This window comes from Bactrocera neohumeralis, chromosome 4 (genome assembly GCF_024586455.1).
Source record: "Bactrocera neohumeralis isolate Rockhampton chromosome 4, APGP_CSIRO_Bneo_wtdbg2-racon-allhic-juicebox.fasta_v2, whole genome shotgun sequence".
NCBI classification, from domain to species: Eukaryota; Metazoa; Arthropoda; class Insecta; order Diptera; family Tephritidae; genus Bactrocera; species Bactrocera neohumeralis.
Genome location: NC_065921.1, coordinates 37,090,196 through 37,113,183, shown reverse-complemented (window position 1 = coordinate 37,113,183; position 22,988 = coordinate 37,090,196). Strand labels below are relative to the sequence as shown.

The window sequence follows — 22,988 nt, the reverse complement described above, 5'->3', positions numbered from 1 at the left end:
AAATAATAAAGTTTTCAATCTGCGTCTCAAGTAAATCATTTCAAATATTTCTTTGCGGTTAGTTAGTCATTAGTGGTTTGGAGTGCACCGAGTTATTGGGAAGAAATATTTTTTTACGAAAAAAGAAGTATATGTGTATGTGTTGTTTGTATGTCACAAATAATTCAATAATAATTCACAAAATGTAGCGACACTTTAAACCCGCTAAGCTGTTGTGGCGATTGCGGCTGCTGCGGCCGGCGGTGAGTGGCTGGTTCGACAGCTAATGACACACGGAAGCCGCAGCCAAATGAGCTCCGCTGTTATAATGGTTTGTGAGCCGCTTAATATGAAACATATATACATACATATGTATATACACGTATACTTATTTATATGCCAAAGTTCCATTGTAAATATTATTAATAACATCATCTAGTTTGTAGTTAAGTGTATCATATTCAAATTCTCGCGGTGTTAATTAATTTATTTAAATAGATTCGACTTTTGTGTAAATATACAAAGTATTCGGTTCTTGAATGAGCGATTTGTATAAATAAAGTAGGGACGTGATAAGTACGGGTCCATCCGAAGAATAGATGTTCGCGCTATATATTGGCGAATATAATTTTTGGATCGCAACAGTAGTTCCTAAAATACAAACACGTTTCTAAAATACAAACACGTCATATTATATCAATATATTAATTTTATTAATAAATCTCATATAATTCTGTGGGCAAAAATTAGTAAGACCTATTAATTTAAATTTCGGCGAAAACCCATTCGTCAAAACTTTTTTCTAGGTCACTGTCAGTGGTGGACTGTGGACAGTGGACTGTCAGTGACATCTGTGTCAAATGTCACATTAAAATAATCATTAGTGTTTAGTATACGCTTGTCTTTCTGAAGTACATAAAGTGCTTTTGGCGATTTTTACGATGAGCGAAATTATTCAACAAATAAGTGCCATTAAAATAATTGTTTGTTGCGAGCAAGTATTTTTGATTGGTAATAATTTTTAAAAGAGGGTTGAGAACGCGTTGACGATGAACCACGTCCAAGACGGCCATCCAAAATCACTGATGATCAACACGGCAATATAATAAAGGAATTGGTGTTTGAGAATGACGATTTACAGTCAGAGATCTTACTGGAATATAAGAAGAATCAGTAAAAACCATTTTGAGGGATCATTTGGGCCTAAGTAAAGTGAAAACACGATTGGTTTCAAAATAACTAATTTTTTTTGAAAAGCAGCGACGCGTTAACGTATTGCATCTATGTTTACGAATCGGAAATAGATAATAAATAGATGATAAAAGTATATTGTTGTAAAAGTAAGCCGAAGCCGAAAAAACCACGTCAAAGGAGGTGCACTCCGCATTCCTTCCAACCGGCCAAACGGTGTTATACGTCGTTTGCACGAAACTATTTGTAAAAAGAGACTAGAATTATGTTCCGAAAACTCTTGAATTTTGCTCCATGATAATGCACCGTCGCATACTGCATTGATACTTGGTGAGTTTTTCGCCAAAGGTTCAATCGATATCGTGCAATCGGCGTATTTGCCTGATTCAAGTTCGAGTTACTTCTGCCTTTTCACCAAACTCAAACGACCGTTCCGTTTTGAGTCAACTGAAGACGTGAATCGCTACGCGCATTGAAGGCTATTCTGGAAATTTACTTTAACAACTGTTTCAAGGATTGGAAAAACGACATAGATTTTGAAGACGCTTTACTATTTTTTGCCCATAGTGGTATTGCCTGTTAAAGTCCCCCGGAAGAACTGAGAACTTTAAAATTGATTGAAGGGGGTTAGTGGAAAGTGTGGACCTATTTTGATCAGTTTTGTATTTGTGTAGTGGATTTGGTGTAACCTTTGTTCAAGTGTCAATTATTGCCAGTGTTCGAGATACGTTCAAATATAGTGCTGCAATGTCAAGAAATCAAAAGAATTTCAAAATGTCGTTATATTGGAAGTAGGCGTGGCTCCGATCCGATAACGCCGATTGTTATAGCTATGAACGGATTTTAAGGCTGGACAGAAGCATAGGAGGTGTTCCAGTTTCTCTCTCGTGTCTACTTCCATGCTCTTTCTGCATGTACGGTCGCTGCTGCTGTTCATACCACTCGCATATGATGGAAATAAGTTATATCGACAGCCTCCCTATAGTCCTTTCGACACCTTGTGCACATGATTTTGGCGATCCTGCTGGTCCCTATGGTCAACCCTTTCGAAAATTTCATTAAGCATCGCATCACATACTCGTCTAAAGAACAACAAAGCGGCTGTCGCTGGATTGCCGGTCTGCTATTCAAATATGGTGGCGAAAATAGACACACACCACCTTTTCGGCTTTTGACAGCCGGGATGTCTGAATTTAATATCCCCGCAAAACTAATACGGCTGTGTAAACTGACGTTGAGCAAAACCAAAAGCTCCGTCAGGATCGGGAAGAACCTCTCCGAGCCGTTCGTTACCAAACGAGGTTTCGAACAAGTCGACTCCGTTTCGTGTGACTTCTTCAATCTACTCTTGGATAGAATATTTCGAGCTGAAGAGCTGAATACATGAGGTACAATCTTCTATAAGAGTGTGAAGCTGTTCAAGTAGCGTTAGCTAAGACAAAACCTTTACACTCATAGGCAAAATATTGCGAGAGTATTAAGTTCTTTGATTACCACGTGTTTCTCGTTGCTTAGCGGTAAAGCGTGTACGCATGCGTAGGAGAACGAGCGTGTGTGTGTGCACTGCTTATAAATATAAATACATGTTTCATTAAAATAAAACGTGAAACTACTAAACATGTCATTCGCACGATTATTGATAATAAATATTTCCAAGGTTAGTAAAAAACTTGAATTTGATAAGAATTAATTACGGATTTTTATACAAAAAACTTTAAATAAAAAACACCGACAAAGCATAGACTTATTACTTTTTGAAAAATATGGAAAAACGTGAAAAGTTTTCTATATTCATCACAAAATGACAAATGTTCCGAAATGGTGGATCGATTGCTTACGTCCACTATGCCATTGTTATCGATTATACAATGGATTTAATCACATAAAAAGGCTTTGTTTTCAAATTTCTCACACGTGAATATCGCATCATAATAAAGACACATATCACATTTAATAATATCCATAATATATAATATACGTGTGTATGTGTCTATAATACAATAAAAACTGGTCGGCATAAAGCATGAATGACGCTGACGAACAACAAAAGATATGCAAATTCAGTTATTCGGCGACTGGTTTTTCTCCAATGCAAGGCTTGTTAGACTAAACTTAGTGAGTAGTTTGGCTTGGGCTAGTTATAGATACTAAATAAGAAACTGAAGATAGTTGATATGATATAAGCGAAAGTAAGTACTGTTACCACAGCAGCATTCCTCAAATAGTTTACAACCAAAAGGCCTTCAGCGTCACACAAGCCGGAATTACGATAACTCACCTCCTCCGCTTCGTATTGACTCATTAAGTTCTTTGAACTGGAAATACCGTCATTATGTTTTCAATGAATTCAGTTTAGGATCACCTTTGCCAAATACATATTTATTAGAACTAAAGCGGTTTTACTACACTGGTCTAATTATATATACATACATAGATAGTATGCTCCTAATTCTAAAAGTAACTTGTAGATTCGAACATTTTCCGGTTTCGATTATGTTTTTGAAATGCAAATTTATGTATTGCGGGAATTGAAAATTAATTCAATAAATTATCGCCATAAGACGAAATCTAAACCTCGCCAAGCGGTTATTAATTATATTAAATAATGTTGACGTCTATGAAATCAGAGAGATAAGAGCAAATGAGACAAATTGGTTAATCAGCCGTATTTAGTGAATAATCGTTTTTGTTTATAAAACTGAAAGTAATTGCGCATTGATAATCATATTTTCTAAATTTTCTAGCATATTGAGGCAAAAATTAAAGTAAACAAAATAAGCGACTATAATAATGGGTTGTCAAAAAAGTCTTGCGGTATTTGTATTGAATTTTTTTTTTTATTGAAATTGAAATGAATTTTTGATGACTCATGCCCAGCTCTTGACCGATGCTACGGCTGCTACTATGCCGGTCTCTTTCGACCAATTCAGCGATTTTATCGCAATTTTCGACGACAGGCCTTCCGGAGCGTGGCGCATCTTCGACCACCTCTACACCAGAACGAAAACGTTGAAACCATCGTTGTGCGTTGGAAATGGAAACTGTATCGGGTCCATAAACTGCACACATTTTATTGGCGGCTTGAGATGCATTTTTCCCTTTATCGTAGTAGTATGTATTGTAAAATATGCCGTATTTTCTCTTTATTTTGCTCCATGTTTGCGACGCTATAACTCACGAACGACTTAAAAGAAACGACAATCAATCAAACACGTGTTAGCGCGTGAAATAAGACTCGATGCGACGAATAAAACTAGAACTACGCGCTTTCAGCGCCAACTAGCGAAAATACCGCAAGACTTTTTTGACAATCTATTATTAGTTATAGTTTAATGTGTGCATACGCCTTAGTGATCAGAATGAAGAACGAAATTTGTTTCACGACATGTTTATTCAATATATCATCCGTTTATAAACAGAGGAGTTTGTTCCATTATTTCTATTTACCGCTGCATCCATACATTTCCATAGGCCTGGTATACCGATTAAAAAACTTTCGATCTTCGTGTTGACTTTCCTCCATATACAGATTGCGTCATCTTGCCTTCTTCTTCTTTACTGGCGTAGACATCGCTGACGCGATTATAGCCGAGTTAACAACAGCGCACCAGTCGTTTCTTCTTTTCGCTAGGTGGCGCCAATTGGATATTCCAAGCGTAGCCAGGTCCTTCTCCACCTCGTCCTTCCAACGGAGTGGAGCTCTTCCTCTTCCTCTGCTTCCCCTGGCGGGTGCTGCGTCGAATACTTTCAGAGCTGGAGTGTTTTCGTCCATTCGGACTACATGATCTAGCCAACGGAGCCGCTCGCTTTTAATTCGCTGAACTATGTCAATATCGTCGTATATCTCATACAGCTCATCGTTCCATCGAATGCGATATTCGGCGTGGCCAACGCGCAAAGGACCATAAATCTTCCGCAGAACTTTTCTTCCGAAAACTCCTAAGGCCGACTTATCAAATGTTCTCATCGTCCATGCCTCTGCACCATATAGTAGAACGGGAATAATGAGTGACATATATGTATGTAGAGTTTGGTTTTTGTTCGTCGAGAGAGGACTTTACTTTTCAATTGCCTACTCAGTCCGAAGTAGCACCTGTTGGCAAGAGTTATCCTGCGTTGGATTTCCGGGCTGACATTGTTGTTGCTGTTAATGCTGGTTTCAAGATAGACGAAATTATCTACAACTTCGAAGTTATGACTGTCAACAGTGAGGTGGGAGCCTAGTCGCGACGACTGTTTGTTTGATATCAATATCATCGGCAAACGCCAGCAGCTGTGCACTCTTATAGTAGATGGTACCATCTCTATTTAGTTCTGCAGCTCCAACTATTTTCTCCAATAGTAAATTGAAGAATGCGCACGAAAAGGAGTAGCCTTGTCTGAAACCTCGTTTGGTATCAAACGGCTCGGAAAGGCCCTTCCCGATCCTGACGCAGCGTTTAGTATTGCTCAACGTCGGTTTATACAGCCGTATTAGTTTTGCGGGGATACAAAATTCAGACATCGCTGCATAAAGACAGCTCCTTTTCGAGTAGAAAATCGTTCGGCTGTCTGTTGTGATTGCAGCTTCTCGATGTCGAACCTTCCCCGTAGTCTCTCTTCCACCACGAATCCTACTCCTTTATATGGGCACTGTAAATGCCACAAGGACTTACTTGCTTCGGTCCTTGTCCCGTCCATCGTATTTCTTGGATGGCGGTGATGTTAGCCTTTATTTTCACGAGGACATAAACCATCTGGGCCATTTTCCCAATTAAGGGCCTGACATTCCAGGTGCAAGCTTTAAATTCGTAGTCCTTATTTCGTTAGCCATGGTCGTCATCCAAAGGGGGTTTCTCTTCCGAGGCTATTTGTTCCTTTTCATTGGGAGTGTTTTTTACGTGGCGGGTAAAAAGCGCACGCCCCTATGGAGGGGATGTTTCTCCTTCTCACTTTAGCACGCCTTCAAATTAATGATTTTAGGCTACCCAGAGGATACTTGGTGAAAGACCGGAAGTCGTGAGCTGCTTGAACCATATGTAAAAGAATCGTTTCTGGCTACTCCCAAGTGAATTTTGCGTGACTTGCGTAAGTCATTTGTCACCATCCTCCAATCCATCTTTTGTAGCATTGAATAACTTCCACGTTACTTACAAGTATTGGAAATCCATCTCCCTGGCCTCCATACAAGGCATAAAATAGAAATTAATCTCTTCGAGTTAGTTTTATTGCACAAACAATGCGTAAATGAAATGTGGACAGTTTTGTGAAAATGTTAAATTAGTTTTCATAAGAATTTAATGAAATCTTAAACGGTATATTCGGGCTATTTTTAAAGTAGTGTTGTGTGCAAAAAATATTTTTTTCTAAATTGGTATGACTGTCAGTGACGATGATTGAAATTATTCAACAAAGAAGCTCCATTAAATTTTGTGTACAGCATCAAATTTCTGGTGCCGAAACGTTCAGAATGTTGGAAAAAACCTTCGGAGATAATTGTTTGTCGCAAGAAAGTGCTTTTGATTGGTACAAATTATTCAAAGAATGTCGAGAACGCGTTGTACGATGAGCCAAGTGCAGGACGGTTATCAACATCAACTAATGATCAACACGTCAATAAAATAAAGTAATTAGTGCTTGAGAATCGACGAATAACAGTCAGAGATCTCACTGGCATCGTTGGAATATCGGAAGGATAAGTGAAACCCATTTTGAAAGATCATTTGGGCCTAAGAAAAGTGAAAGTACGATTGCTTCCAAAATCACTGGCTCTCCGACTTCCGGAATGGCAGGAAACTTATTATTACTGGCGATGAGTCTTGGATCTATGCTTACGACCGGAAACAGACGATCAGTCGGCCAAATGGCAAAGGTGAGCCCAAGTCGAAAAAACCACGCCAAAGATGGTCAAAAATTAAGGTTATGTTTCACAGTTTCCTTGGATTATCGATGTGTGGTGCACTCCGAACTCTTTCCGACGGGCCAAATTGTCAAAAAGGGATAATATTTGAGTTTTATGCAACAAAATCAAATGGCCGCTCCAGTGAAACCGTTTTGAGTCAGTTGAAGACATTAAACGTTAATAGTTACGTGCAGCAAAGGCTATGCCGGAAATTGACTTTAACAACTGTTTCGAGGATTGGAAAAAACGTTAGCACAAGTGTATTGGGGCCAAGAGGAATTACTTTGAGGGGACCACGATTTTGAGAAATATTATTTGAGCGTTATGCGGTTATTTCTCTGAATTATGGGAGAACAACTCTTAGTTCCTTGATAATGATAATGTATCATGTCATACTATCATTGGTTTTTCCGACTCATATCGCTCCGCAACTACTGTATTTGTCTTTGGCTCTGTGCGACTTCTGGCTTCAAAGGCCGATGCAGGACGCCGTTTTGACACGATTGAGGAGATAAAAACCGAATCGCAGAAGGTCTGGAAAGCGATAAAAGAAAACAAACTTTCTGACTGTATTGAGTACTGGAAAAAAAGCGTCGGCAAATTTTCGTTTTTTTGGATCGGAATTACTTTCAAGGGGATGAAATTGTTATTGAAGAAGAATAAATAAGAATTTACATTTTGTAGACAAATTCACCTTTTTGATCACAGTAGACTTAATTATGATTTCGTAAAATCGTAATAAACTTGGGATGAGAGGCCTCTGGCCCCGATATTTGAAGTCTATGAAAGCTTCTTTTGTACTTTGAGACTAGTCAGCAGGCTATTCTACATGGATGACATGGATTGATGGAGAAATTACTTCTGGCCTCCTAGTTAGTTACTCTGCTGAGATATTACTGAGTTAGTTCCTAAGAGGTATCAGCAATTTTCGCTTAATTTCTTCATCTGCATAGTTCCTCAATATTTGGACCTTGTTGGAAGTGTCATTTCCGAAAGATAAATAATTTATTTGCATAAACATCCAGAAGGAAACGCCGGAGACTCTATTAATGAACAACGTGATGCTGAGTTGATGTTCGTGCATCTTTCTGTCTGTATATACGCGAACTAAAACCGATCAAAATCAAGTTTTTGTATGGAAATTTTTTTATTTCTGTTGCATATTCTAGCTTTGGTGCAAACGAACTTCAAGTTTTTTGTTTTACTTTTTGCTTGACCGACAGACATTTGCCGAGCAAAATGCAAAGCGGTCTGTCCAGGTACATCGGCCGAGCCAGATTATTGGTTGAAACCCATCGAAAACGAAAGATAAAATGACAAACATTGAAGGAACAAGTAAAGAAGGGCTAAGTTCGGGTGCAACCTAACATTTTATACGCTTGCAAGGGAAATACCTTAAGGTGCAAAATATAATAATACATAAGATAAGAATGTTATGTACCGAATGTAGTTGAAATCGGTCGAGCATATGATATTTCATTTAATAGTGGGTCGTACCCATCGTAGAATTTTCACATGTGTACCAAGTTTCATCAAAATATCCTAATTTAAACAGTTTGTCTAGATTTTTGGCAAAACTGCGAGTTCTCTAGAAAAAGGTTATATCGCAATGTTGTAGGTAATGAAAAGTTCTATAACGTTTGTATATGAACATTTATTACATAACCTGAAATTTTGTGTAAAATTTCAAATAACCAAGTTTTTTTCTTTTCCCGCTTTCAGGTTGACCATAAATTATATTTCCCTTAACGTTTATTATTTTACCTTTCTTATCCAATGGACTTCCTTTTATTATAGGTTTGTATAATATTTATATTAATAAAATTGTAGAAATAAGAGTCATTTCAATAGAGGAAACTCAGTTCGTTGCAAAAAAGTTGAATGAAGCACAATGCGAGTATACAACACCTCTGCATAGGGATGGACAGACCTGTACAAGCTGTTATCGTGTAATTATCGCAAAGAGTGAAAATTTTCACTGGATATGTATAGAACTACTAGCTTATCGGTAGAGTCGCATCCGTCTTAGACAACAATGAAGCAGACAAAACGTGCGCCACCGCCCAACGCGAAGCGTTAGCATTCTAATAACAATAGCAACAACAAGCACTGGCAAAATCTAGTAGCGATTCAAGCTGTTAAGTAGCTGTGAGGTGCTAAATCGTTGAACAGTGCAAATAAATAAACGAAAATCAAACATACTGAGAATATCATAATAATCATTAATATAGTCATAATTCCTGTTAGCATTATGGATAAAGTGATAATTAAGTTCCTGCCTATACATTCTGAAGCGCTTCGTATGTGCATATATGTACGTATGTATGTACTATGCTTTAGCAAAAAGAATTTGATACCAGGGGCGGCCCCTCTGCGATTCACAGATCTTCAGTTTACTTCAAGCTTGATTAGAGCGACACTTTTGGCGCTTGCTGGAGAGGGCAGGGGCACCACTGACATCAATGTTGGCTTCGGCTGTGAAGGGAGCGACTTTTGCCGACGTCTTCTTTAAACCGCGGGCTGGGCCAGCCAAACCTGTTGGTGTATGCTGCGGCTGTCGCTACCACTCCGCTCTTGAATTTGTCTGAGCTGCTGGCGTTGTTGTTACTTTTCTTGGTGTCTTTGTTGTTGTTCTTCTAATATTGCTTCGTTTTTATTTATTTTTTCTTAATTTTATTTTTGTTTTTTGATTCGTTATTTTCATTGTCAGAGTCGCCGTTGTTAGTGTTGTTGCCGTATTATGTTGTTTTTTATTTCGTCACTTCGGATGATGATCACAACAACAATGCGCTTGAGGCGTAAAAAATTCATATATAAATGTGAATTTGTCACAACGATTCTTGACAGTAAAATAACAAAATTTGCGCCGAACAGATCGATCGTCGAATGATCGCAAACAATTCGCAAGTCGAACAAAGAATTTTTTTCTAATAAAAGTTTGTGCGACAGTAATAATTGGAAGTGTGAATCGCAGCCAGTGAATGTTTTTTTTTTTTGCAAAACAGTATCAAGAAATTTGAATAAAAAGTCGCCAACAACGCAAAAAGTGTCAAAACAATTATTTGCTGTGATAATCAATTGATTCAACCTTGCGGATTTTTGAAAAACCAAAACCAAATATTTGAAATATAAATCATAAACATATGAACTGAAACAAGGAGTGTTTGCATTACAACAAATTTTGTTGAATATTGTAAGGTGTGCCGTAGTTTTCTTGAATCAGTTACAAGGACATACCATAAATCGTTTTTGAGTGTCTTCGAAATTTGAATATTTGGAATAAAAACTAATAAAAGCAGCAATGGCTAAAGTGAGTATTAAAACAGCAAAAATAAAAATTATTAATTCGAAAAGTATTGCTTTTCAAATTTAAAAAATTATTAATTGAAGAGTTTGCTCTTCAAAAAATATAATATAAACAATTTGCTCCAAATAATATAATTAGTATTACCTTGCTCATGGTATTTGTACCTAAGTGTAAGATTTATTTAGAGCGTAACAAATCTTTTGCCAGTAAATCTCATCCTTAGGTGTGTTGGGGCATACACATAAGCCCTCTACCGCAACTATAGTAGCCACTAGGCAACCATAACCAAAATATACATTTTGCATGGCAATCGGTTACCAATCCCATGTCAGATGCCATCTATGGTTTTTTATCTATTACCATTGAAATAGCATACCGAAAATGTCTAAATCGTATAAGAATTTTTTGAGGTTATATACGTGGAATATCTTTCAAAAAAGCATATATTTATTATTGCTGAAACTTTTGAATTCAATAATTTATCAAATGTGATCTCCAAAACGTGTTGTCCTTTAATTCTTTATAAAAACTTCATTACATTTTTTTTTGTTGATAGTACAAAAATATTTTTAAGATATTTTTAAATTGTAAATATTAGTCAACATGTAAAACTGAGTCAAAGCACATAAATTTAGCCATTTTGGGATGAACGTACAAATTAATTAATTTCCACAAACTCTTCTCAGGGTTATTATTTCAATTTTAAAGTTTCTGTGGCCTTCCTGCTTCAGTATCGAACGCAAGCATGCCAGCAACTAAAGGTTGATCCATTTCGAGCAACTACTTTTTTAAAGAAAAAACACAGAAACTTCAAATTTACTGGGGAATGTTTATAATCATTCGAAAGACCATTCCTTAGCATTTATCTTTTGAAGATTATCTATTTCAAATGTTATCTAAATCTCCGAAGGTCCATCCGTTGAGTCCAATTTTCGATGAGACATTCAAGCATTTCGACTGGTAATTGGCGAATCGCACGCGTGATGTTTTCCTCCAGCGTGAAGCGGGATTGTCCGCATTGGTTTTAGACTTTATATGACCCTACAGGAAAAAGTCTAACGGTATGATATCACACGACCTTGATGGCCAATCGACCACCACAAAACGTGAAATTATCTGCTCACTGAAGTGTTCTCTCAATAAATCTATTGATTCATGTGATATGTGGAAAGTGGCGTCGTCTTGTTGAAACTAAATGTCACCGAGATCACGAGCTTCGATTTCAAGCATTAAATATTCCGTTATCATGCCGCGATAACGGTCGCCATTGACAGTTACGTTGCAGCGGTATCATTTTTGAAGAAATATGGACCGATGATTCCACCGTGAAATGTCATTTCTTGAATCGCTTCAGGGCTCTTCGCCCCATTTGCTTGCTTACTATAAATACCCACTGAGACGGAAATGAGCCTCATCGCTGAACAAAATTTGACTCGAAAACGTTGGGTCTTCTTGGAAATTCTCAGTTTCGGCTGATACAATTTTCGAATTTCCGTTTTAGCGTTAGAGGATCATATTTTCGGAACACATCGTGAGGATAGGATACTGTGTCCACGCACTTGTTCTGTGTTCTCATATAATTCTATTTATAATGGTGCATTTCATTTCCAGTTTGTCCTTGGAGTTAAGCATAATTGTGTACTGTTCAATTTGTTAATTTCTCTTTTCTTGAACTCTTAGACCTTTCAGAATACTCGTACATAGCAGCTATGTTATATCAATAAGACCAAGATTAGGTGTTGCATTAAATCAACTTAGGCTATTTAACAACTTACTTTCTAAAATAGGTTAATCATTATCCTCATTCAGAGATATAGCAGTTTTTTGTTTTAGAAATGCTCAGTCATATTCATCACCTAAAAGTCAATGAAACTGAAACAAATTTAAATTTATGAGCAGTGCAAAATGTATAACAGTACATTCTCTTTTGGCCAAGGTCACATCATTGCGATTATATTCTAATTTTTTGGTAATTAACGTTTTGTTTACGCCTCCAGCGGTTTGCATCTAAATCAACAGTTACGATTAGAAAAAAATGGACGCTGTACGTACATACATACATATATATTGAGGAGGCCATATATTGTGAGCGAAATTAAATGAGTGTTTGCCTTAAATTGGCGTTGTTCGTATATTTATTGACGCGCTGGAAATGTCTTTTTTGGTAAAATTATTCGAGAGCGTGTTAGCGCGAGTTTAACAGTTAATTTATTATCCAATTACGATGTGCATATTAAAAATGCAAGCCAAATTCGAAGGCAATTTCAAAGCGGATCTTCGGCCGCAATTTATGGCTGAACGATTTAAATCATCAAATTTGTATGTCAATTTATAGCTGTTTGTTGCATTATTTGTCAGCCAACAGCGCCATTCTAAGTGGATTAATTTGAGTTGGGCACCCGCAATTAAAATTTATATATTTTATTCTCATTAAGCTTGGCAGGGAGACCGTTTTTTTGGTGTAAAGCATTTGCTTTTATTGGTATTTGGATTGTGGTGCGACTGCTGTGCCGTTATTAATTTTAATTAAACCGGCACAATGATGTGCAAAAGATACTTTTAATACGCTGTAATTATATTTGAGTCAATGGCATGGAAAAATGCAAATATTAATTAATATTTGTATTTATTTATTTTATTTTTTGATTGAATTTAAGTAGTTGCAATCGATTTAGGGTAATTAAAGCAGTGAGAAGTAATCAACGCAGTAGGGATCAGCACAGAAATAATTGCTCCGCTTTTGAGTTAACTTTGTATGGCTATTAACTTTAAAGTTCTTATCCGATATATTTTAATTGAGCTCTGGAATTCAATTAATTTAATTCACTTCTTTTTTCTTTCAAAATCAACTGGTGAGCATTCATAAAATTCTATGAGCATAAATAATAATGACATAAGGCACTCATGACTCGTTTTCATTAGGTTTTTAAAGTAAAAATTAAATTGATAGTTATGGAGTCAAAACTTTTCAGGATTCAGAGAAGTTACATTTTTTCCTGAATAATACTACTATTGTATTTATACGACATTACTAAACGTACAATTCTTCAACGTCTTCCTCTGCTTCCTCAGGCGGGTACTGCGCGAATACTTTCAGACGTGGAGTGTTTTCATCCATTCGGACGACATAGCTTAGCCAGCATAGCCGCTGTCTCTGAATTTGCTATCTCATCGTTCCATCGATAGCGGTATTCGCCGTTGCCAATGCGCAAAGAACCATAAATCTTCCTCGGAACATTTCTCTTGAAAACTCGTAACGACGAGTCATTAGATGTTTTCATCGTCCATGCCTCTGCACCATAAAGCAACACGGGGATGATGTGTGACTTGTAGAGTTTGGTCTTTGTTCGTCTAGAGAGGACTTTACTTCTCAATTGCTTATTCAGTGCGTAGTGTTGAATTTTGAGGCTGGCAATGTTGTTGTTGTTAATGCTGGTTCCAAGATAGACGAAATTATCTACGACTTCGAAGCTATGATTGTAAACAGTGACGTTGGAGCCAAGTCGCGAATGCGACGACTGTTGGTTTGATACAGAAGATATTACTCGTTCACAACCAGACTAATACGCTTCGCATCCTTATCCAATCTGGGGAAAGGAGAACTACGCCAGCAGCTGTACGCTCTTATTGAAGATTGCTCCTTCTCTATTCAACTCTGCAGCTCGAATTATTTTCTCCAGCAATACATTTAAGAAGTCGCACGATAAGAGGTCGGCTTGTTTGAAATCTCGTTTAGTATTGAATAGTTCAAAGAGGTCCTTCCCGATATTGATTGCGCCTTTGGTATTGTTCAACACCACCTTACACCGTCGTATTACCTTTGCGGGGAAACCAAATTCAGAAATAGTGGCATAAAGACAGCGATGTTCGTGATGTCAAAAACAGCTTTGAAATCGACGAAGAGGTGGTGTGTGTCGATTCTCCTTTCACGGGTCTTTTCCAAGATTTGTCGCTTGGTGAATATCAGGAGAAATTTTCCTCCATAATTCAAAAAGAGAGTCCTTCTTCCCAGGCTGCTTTCTTCTTTTCATGGGGGGTGTTTGTTTACTCGGCAGGTCCCAATCACAGCGCATAACCCTGGGCAGGGGATGTTTCGCCTTCTCAATTTAGCTCGCCTTCAAACGCATGTTTTTTGGCTACCCAAAGAATACTTGATCTAAGACCGGAAGTTGTGAGCTGCTTGTCTAAGTTAACAATGTAAACGTATGCATCGTTAGCTTAGACAATAACCCTTGCCAAATGTGGTGAAGATATCTCCTCAAATGCAAAAATTTGACTTTAATCGTTAAATTTGTAATGTAGATATATTATAGTAGTTCGATATCGGAGGTTTCGGGAAATGCACCTACTGTTTTTAGGTTAAGCTCGAATAACTAAAATATATGTATATTTCCAGACATATAAACTTTTTTCACATTTGTAAGCACCAGTGCAGCATTATTTCATAAAAGCAATGTGTTGATTCTCCGCACTTAAGTAATTATTACACTTTACTAATTTCCATATATTGAAAGCAATTTGTTTTTAATATACCGTTAGTGAATAGTAAAAGCTTTAGCAGCCATTACATTCAATTAGGCTTCATAATAAATGTTGATATTTATAAAAATAGCCTCAGCAATGGTATAATTGAATATTATTAAGAAATAAAAATTAAAAAAAAAGTTTTTTGCATAAACCTACCAATTAAAACCGTGTAATAAACATATAAAATAATTACTTGTTGATTTTTGGCTCGCATAAAAAAGTACCAATATTTAAATATTAAAACAACAACACCAGCTTGTTAATACTATTAAATACCATAATGTTGCCACTGTGTCTATGTTGTTGCTATTTTTCTCGTTTTATGACGTATTTGCTGCGCCGTTTTGTTGTAGATTGGTTGACTTTGTTGCTGTAAGCGTGTAAGTGACCATCTGTCATTCGATATATGGCAAGTTAGCCATGAGCTATATATTTATGCGCCATTCAACCCAATTCAAACATACTTATAAATCATGTAAGATAATCTGTTGATGGTTTGTGAAGACCCACCGCTGCGCATTAAGGGGGTTCGTATGGCATGCATAAAAACACATTTTCACTATTATTGAAGAAGTGTAACAAACAATCAATATACATAAGTGTTGGCTGCAGAAAATACAAATTAATTAACATTTTTTCAAGTTTGTTTTCGAAATTGTTTTAATCGTAAATATTTTTAATTCGTGAAGATAGATTATGCGCAAACTCTTTGTCTTTAATTTGTAATTTACTGAAAATTTTTGGCCGCTTATTGGCGCACCCTAGTTTCCGCAAGCATATGGCTGCACATGCATAATAACCGGTTGCATAAACGAGCTTCTATGGCCAACGCCGTCCTGTGTTTTTCTCTTAATTTCAACTTTTTTCCAAATGAATGCAAATATTTACAATTTGTCACTCGTGCCTGTGCATCTCTTCGTGTTTTTATAATTTCGATATCATTTATTTTTTATATCGCTTTTTATCGCTTCGTAGCTGTACTTTGTTATTGATATTCATTTTTTGCTAATTACTAAATTATTGCTCGCTGTCAACAAGCTCGATAATCGATGTAAGCCAATATTTGTTTTGACCTGAAGATTTGAACTCGAAATATCGTGTCTAAAGCGAGTTCATATGCAAATAACTGCTTTGTTATTGTGCACCTTTCGTATGACAGTAAATTTCAGTTGAATTGCTGATTCATAAATATTCATACAATTTTTATACAGGACTTATACACTTGTGTGACATGGCACTACCTACAAAGATAAGTACTTAGTTGTCGAGTACTGTGCCATTTTTGCAATAATTTATGGAAATCGTGTTTTGAAAATTGCAATCAATACAATAATTGTATTTGCTAGAAATGTGCGTATCATTTAGACATGTAATTTCTTAGAAATTTGTATTATTGTCTTTATTATGTTGTATATTTTAAAGGTTTGCACACTCAGTTAGATTTAATTAAGTGTCCTAAAACTGTTTGGCCTTTTGAATTGCTACTAATATTTAAATAGGGTGATCTCCTTTGAGGTTCCCTAACTTTTTAAAGAAACAAGAAAAAACGTTAACTTCGGCTGCACGGAAGCTAATATACCCTTCACAGATTACATTGGTGCCTTAGAAAATAATTTATACCAAATTTCGTAAATATATCGTGTCAAATGTGAAAGTTTTCCATACAAGAACTTGATTCTGATCGTTCAGTTTGTATGGTAGCTATATGCTATAGTTAACCGATGACTAATTTCTTCGGAGATTACATTGTTGCCTTAGAAAATAATCTATACCAAATTTGGTGAAGATACATTGTCAAATGTGAAAGTTTTCCATACAAGAACTTGATTCCGATCGTTCAGTTTGTATGGTAGTTATATGCTATAGTGGTCCGATATCGGCTGTTCCGGACAGACAGACAGACATCAACATACTGATCATTTATATATATCCTTTATAGAGTCTCCGACGCTTCCTTCTGGGTGTTACAAACTTCGTGACAAACTTAATATACCCTGTTCAGGGTATAAACTTCCATTATATTTCCTTGTTTATTATCATTCGAAAGAACATTATTTGGCATTTGTTTATTGAAGATTACATCTTTTAAATGTTGGCCGTGGCTACGGCTCATATGGTCCATTCGTTGAGTCCAATTTTTAATGGACATTTCGACTGGTAACTGGCAAATGACACCCTCGATGTTTTGCTCTAAGGCCTGAAACAAAGCGGGATTGTCCGCATAGACTTTAGAGTTCTGATGCTGTTGCGAATAGTACGCTCAGTAGTCCCATAAGTTGAGCAAAGCCCGCGAAACATATTCCTTACAGAACGTGATTTTTCGTAGTAAAGTTGAACGATTTGTAAACTTTGTTCGGTAGTAAGTCTTTCCATGATGAAATGCCAAACACTATTGGACAAAAGTAACGTGACAGCTTGATACGACTCCTCTGTCAAAAAAAAATTTTGAAAAAGTACGTATAATTGGATCACTCCTTAGTATGTTCTTTTGAAGGAGAATGGTTTTCTTAATAGATCAAACAGTTCAAAGCTTATTATTTCTCAAAATTTAGAAGGTGCTCAGTAGTAGTAGAGTAGTGTCATGTGTTAAATATGTTGAATAAATTATAAAGAAAATGTAGGTTTTTGTAGATTTGTGACAATTAGAAATATTACCGTTATAATATGTACTTTGCGCCCGTTAGTGTGACACAGTAAACTGACAGCCTCATATAACGTATCATATGCAGAGTGGAACATAATGGTCGGAATGGGACAAAGTTGGTCTTTACTAAACGTGCGCGTGAAGCCACGTTATGTCGGTTAATTACGTTAACACAATGTGACGAGCATCTCAATGATGAACGAAATATCAATTACTGATCTAATTCACCAAAAATGAAGACTTCTATCTTAGTATTAGAATGTGTTAATTCTTAAAGTTTTCAGAACACATTAAGTTATGTTGAAAGACAAATATGTCAACATAAAATTTAGATAATTTTGTTTCAATATAATTTTAGACTATATAATACCTTTTGCTACAAGAATAACTCTTAATTCAAAAACCGATTTTTGTTTCGAAAAGTAGACACTTTAACTTTTACTAATTCAGGCCAATTTAAATAACGGGTGATTTATTAAAATGTGGTTTTCAAGAAGCAACATTTTTTTCGGAGTTAGTTTTTTTGACAGGGGTTACATGATTTATACTTGGTTTGGTTTGCCATTTCATAATAAACTGACTTATTCGGGAACGAACAAAGAAGATCCGAATCAGTCCATCCAGTATAGAGCCAATCATTGGAGTTGTCGTCATTTACTTTATGGAAGATTTTGTGAAAGGATCTTCAATCTCCGGCTTAGAATGACCAATAGGCGCGTTGCAGGACCGGTGAATGGGTCCGAAACGAGATGGGTACTGATGCCGATTTTCTCAAGAAAATTACGTCAGCAAAGAAACTTACTTTTGAAGTAAAGTAGGCTATGGAGCCATGATTAATGACAGTTTTGTGCATGATTTGGAAGATGTTGATGCTAACGACCTTCGGTTTCAACATACAATACAGCCAACGAAACAATCAGCATGTTGAATGAAACTTTTGGTGAGCGCATTATTCGCTTCGGGAGTCAAAATAAGCCTATCATGGTTAATGGCTTGGAAGAGAATATTCGGCGCGTTATTGCTGACATATGGCCCCGATTGCTGCAAAATGTGGGCCACTCGTCTGAAATTTATTCGAGCCAGCTGCGGCGGTCGCTCATTAAAATCATTTCCAAAACATAATGACAAACTCTCATCTTTATAATAAAGCTACACCGTTAGATGAACATAAGTAATACGTTGCGAAAATATAAAAGTTCATTAAAATTGGTCTATAAGGGTTCTTATTTAGAACAAGACACCTTGAAAGAAGATCGAGCATAGTTGTTGGGGTATGTCGACGTAAGGGGGCCGATTCCGTTCAAAGAAATATACTTCGTTCAGTGTTAATGTTATAAACTTCAGATTTTAATAGTGTTACTAACACATCTATTGGTTTTGACTTTTATAACATTTTCGTGTAACATATACTATAGGTATTAACCTCAGATTTTCTCTCATAGACCATTGAGAATTAATATATTCTTGCACATGATTCAAAATGAGTTATTCTTTCTCGACGGAACAAGTTAGTTTTCTAGTTGTGTGTGTGGAAAAATTGAATATTTGCTTGAAAAACGATAAGAGTAAACATATTTCACATACAAAATTATAGAATAATGTTTATTAACTAATCAATAAATATACCTTAAATTTAACCAATAATTATTGTTCGGAAAGTCCCTCAGCAATATATCAACAATGTTAAGTAATGTCGCAACCCACAACCAATTAAATTTGTATTTAGTTAGCAGGTGCTGTCGTTTGAGCACTTAGCTATATTGTTTTACTGAAAATCATCGTGTCCACAACTAATGATTGCAAGCGAAACTATACTTCAACACTCCTGGGAAATGAAATATGAGCTTATTATTGAAATAAAAGGCGGGATTTTAGCAGCATAAATCTTGCGCCAACATTTATCGACAGCTATAATCAAAATTTCTAGCAACTAATTATACTCGTATAGTCAATGAGCTGCAGACAAAAGTGATATGCGGTAATAATGGCTCTATACGCAGCCGAGCTAAACATAGAACTTGGTTGTGGCAAATGAGAGTTCGTGTAGTACAAATTAATCAGTCTCGTGTTGCCGAAGTAGTAATCTTTACACTAAGTTGAAACTAATGGTGCTCAGATTAGCATGCTTTTACGTAGGTTAGCGGCAAAAGCGCCAATCATAATTAATGCGAAAATGCTCGTGACTTCTAAGCGCTGATATTAAGTCTCCATCCAGCATTTGCGGATTTGTGGGAATATTGTATGCACAAATCTATTCGTATAGTTGAGATCACGTGTCTGTTGCATGCAGTTCAGCGCTTTTTCAAGTGTTTTTGCTGGCAGTTTAACAAAAGCACTAAGGAGGTGATGGCGTATGAGTGACTTAGGAACAATACTTACAAATGTTTGAGCTTTGTCTTATAGACACCGCACCCAAATTTTCAAACAAAGTACTAATAATAGTAACAGTTTAAAGGCGTTAGGTGATGAGTACAACTGTAAATTTGTATGCAAATTATGCTATTTGCTATTTATAAGTTAGCGAAATGACTTAACACACAATTAGTGGAGGCAATAAACCATTGATTCAGTTATAAGTCATAAGTTTAACTAAAAGTCATTAGTTTTAATGCTTAGAAGGCAGCTGATTTGTTAACTGAAGTTATTTGCTATACTTTTAAAGTAAAAAAAGTTTGCTAAAAATACTAGTTGTTGAATAATCTCATTAATATAAAATGAATATATTTGCCAAAGCTGTATAAAAGTGATTTATAAGCGCTAATCGCAATCAATTTATCTATATTTCGGCATAACTTAGTTTTAATTTATTCTTGTCTTTAGAAATTTTTACAAATTATTGCCATTAAAGTAATTTATTTAAGCTGTCTGGTCGGTCTGACAATGGCGTCCATGAATTCAAGACACTAAATTGTTGCTGTTTCTGAGCGTGATTTTTTATATTTTTATAGTTTGTTTAATGAGTTTTTGCCAAATCCGCATACGTCACATTAGGAAATTTCATATGTGTTTCTTCACATAGCGACTCAGCAACGCAACAGCAATGAGAATTTCATAATAAAAGTGAAACAAAAAACTTTTAATGGCCGATAAAAACAAAGAAATAGTAAATACATATAACAAAGTATGCAAAACCAAAAACTAAAACAATAAACAATATTAAAAAAACCAAAAAAATAAGCAGTTATAGAAACCAGACTTTTATTCAACGTCCAAAAATCCGTAAAATGAAAAAAAAAGAATTAAAAATCGATCTACAACCTGTCCGACGTCTTGAAATTTATGCAAATATATACCGATTTTTGCAATGCAGACAATCCGGCTTTATTGGAAACAGCTGCTTGTGGACTTTATCGTTAAAATTTTACGGCCCAAGTCATTTTTTTCTCAAACAACGCTATGATTGTTATCACATATACCGTTGCAATGCCATAAAATTGTTTATAACGGATTTATGGTGGCTTCGAATCAATTTACATCAACAGCCCCCTGTCTCTATAATTAATTGAATAATCACGTGGAGCGAAGCAGCTTTTGCATTAATATTCTTAAAATTAAGGTTTCAGCTTTGACTTGCTTTGAGTAGTCTTAACTTCTTAATCAATGGTAATTTTAATAAGAGCAGCTGACAAACTATTTGTATTGACTTCAGTCAAAACCAAAAAAAACAGCATTAAATTGGTTACGCCGAAGCTAAAAACTCCTTCAAAAATACAAAAGATTCTTTGCAAGACTTGATTTTTATTGTTCCGTTTATATGACAGTTATACGCTATTCTTGTCCGATATTGGCGGTTCCGACATATAAGTAGCCTCTTGGGGAGAAATGGAAGTGAGCAAAATTTCAGACCGACATTTCAAAAACTGAGACTCTTTCTCGTGTCTATATACAGGCTGAAAAATAAAATTTATATACATATCATACATATTTAATCAACATGTTTTAGTTGCACAAAAATATTGAAACTTTTTCTCCACTCTTTCTAGTTCTGCATCATCGCTTTCTGCATTATGGCGCCGCTAGCCAGCCTCAATCTCGGCGTTCAAGCACAGGAAGGCGTCAACAATTACCTGGACGTAGAGACGCCGAACTTTTTCCAATACAACTCGCCACTGCGACGACCAGAAAGTCTGCGCTCGCCACAGTACTTTGATTTCCTCAGCACACTGTATCGTCGTGATGCCGCCAAAGCGGATCTATTCCGTCCGTACGTGAGATCACGTCGTGCCGCAGCCGATGCGCCGCTCACTGTGCCTTTGGATGTGTCGCTTTCGCCGGTGGCTGCCGTTGCAGCGTCTGGCGCTGCACCACTCGATGAGCGTCCACGTCGTGCCATTGTCTTCCGTCCGCTATTCGTCTACAAACAGCAACAGATTCGCCGGGAGGAGCTGTCGAAACATCGCCGTCGTGTGTGAAGTGATTGCGGCAAACAGAACAGGGTCAGCGACCGGTTCTTGGTTGCATGCATCTGAAATACACTGCGATCTTATTATATTATTATTTTTTTTTGTACTCGTATTTTGTATATTTATGTAATTACACTTTGTTGTTGACAATGGCGCTTGCCTATTGTTGCATTCACTACGCACCGACTGGCGTTCCCCATTTATTCTTTATCGCTTAACATGAATATAACTCTCCCTTTCACCATTTTCCGCTCTGCACATCTTGTCGCCTTAATTTAAAGAAATCAAAAAACCTAGAATAAGCGAGAACTTCGTCACTAACCATTGGCCATCGAAAACTTCAAAAACTCTTTTTTCTGTACATAATTATCTACATGTGTCCTTACATATGTACTTAGCAAATTAGAATTAACCTTTTATTGTCTAAGTATGTCGAAATTAAAAATTTTACAATCCCATTATAATTGAGTGCAGCATACTTTTAGGGGTGTGTATTTGTTACTAGCAAACGAAACGAGTGTATTTTTAAGGCTTGTTGAGTTGTAAACTAAAAAAAGACAAAAAAAAACTTAAAATTAAATTGTTAAAATTAATTCAATTATACGAAATGAAAGCGCGCTCAATCACAATATTTGCCTTGTAAAACGAAAAATATGTATATAAATAAATAAATAAAATTTTATATCTAAAAAATCTTAAAGTTTATAACTTTCTTTCAAGTTTATTGGCGAGACTTTTATTTAATTGGAAAAGAAATATAAACTAAAAACGGAAGGGAAAAATGATTTAAGGGTCATCAAAAAACACTTAATTTTAATTGGATATTTCCATGTCAAGATGGATGTTTTTTCTTGAAATGTCGGTAGGGTTTTCTTTGTTGAAATCTCTACTTTCTGATCCTATAAATAAGATAAAAATCTTTATTTCGGTTAAATCGAGCTTATGATGCTCTTCACAAATACAAGATATTTCTAACAAGACCTTTGACCGGTCTGTTTGTAAGGCAGTCATATATAATAACTTCTCTTCTATATAGTAACTGCTTCTCCTTTGCTG

The 22,988-nt window shown here is 36.2% G+C and overlaps 2 protein-coding genes across 4 annotated transcripts in view; one reads left to right on the top strand and one right to left on the bottom strand.

Annotated features, from left to right (window-relative positions):
* LOC126755348 (putative ATP synthase subunit f, mitochondrial) overlaps positions 1-22,988 on the bottom strand; it is a 565,888-nt gene that overhangs the window by 365,840 nt on the left and 177,060 nt on the right. The gene's annotated exons all lie outside the window — the stretch shown is intronic.
* LOC126755344 (uncharacterized) lies at positions 9,906-22,625 on the top strand. Its single transcript, XM_050467839.1, has 2 exons — positions 9,906-10,361; positions 21,513-22,625. The coding sequence occupies exons 1-2, from the start codon at positions 10,353-10,355 to the stop codon at positions 21,939-21,941; spliced, it is 438 nt and encodes a 145-aa protein (XP_050323796.1). The 5' UTR covers positions 9,906-10,352; the 3' UTR covers positions 21,942-22,625.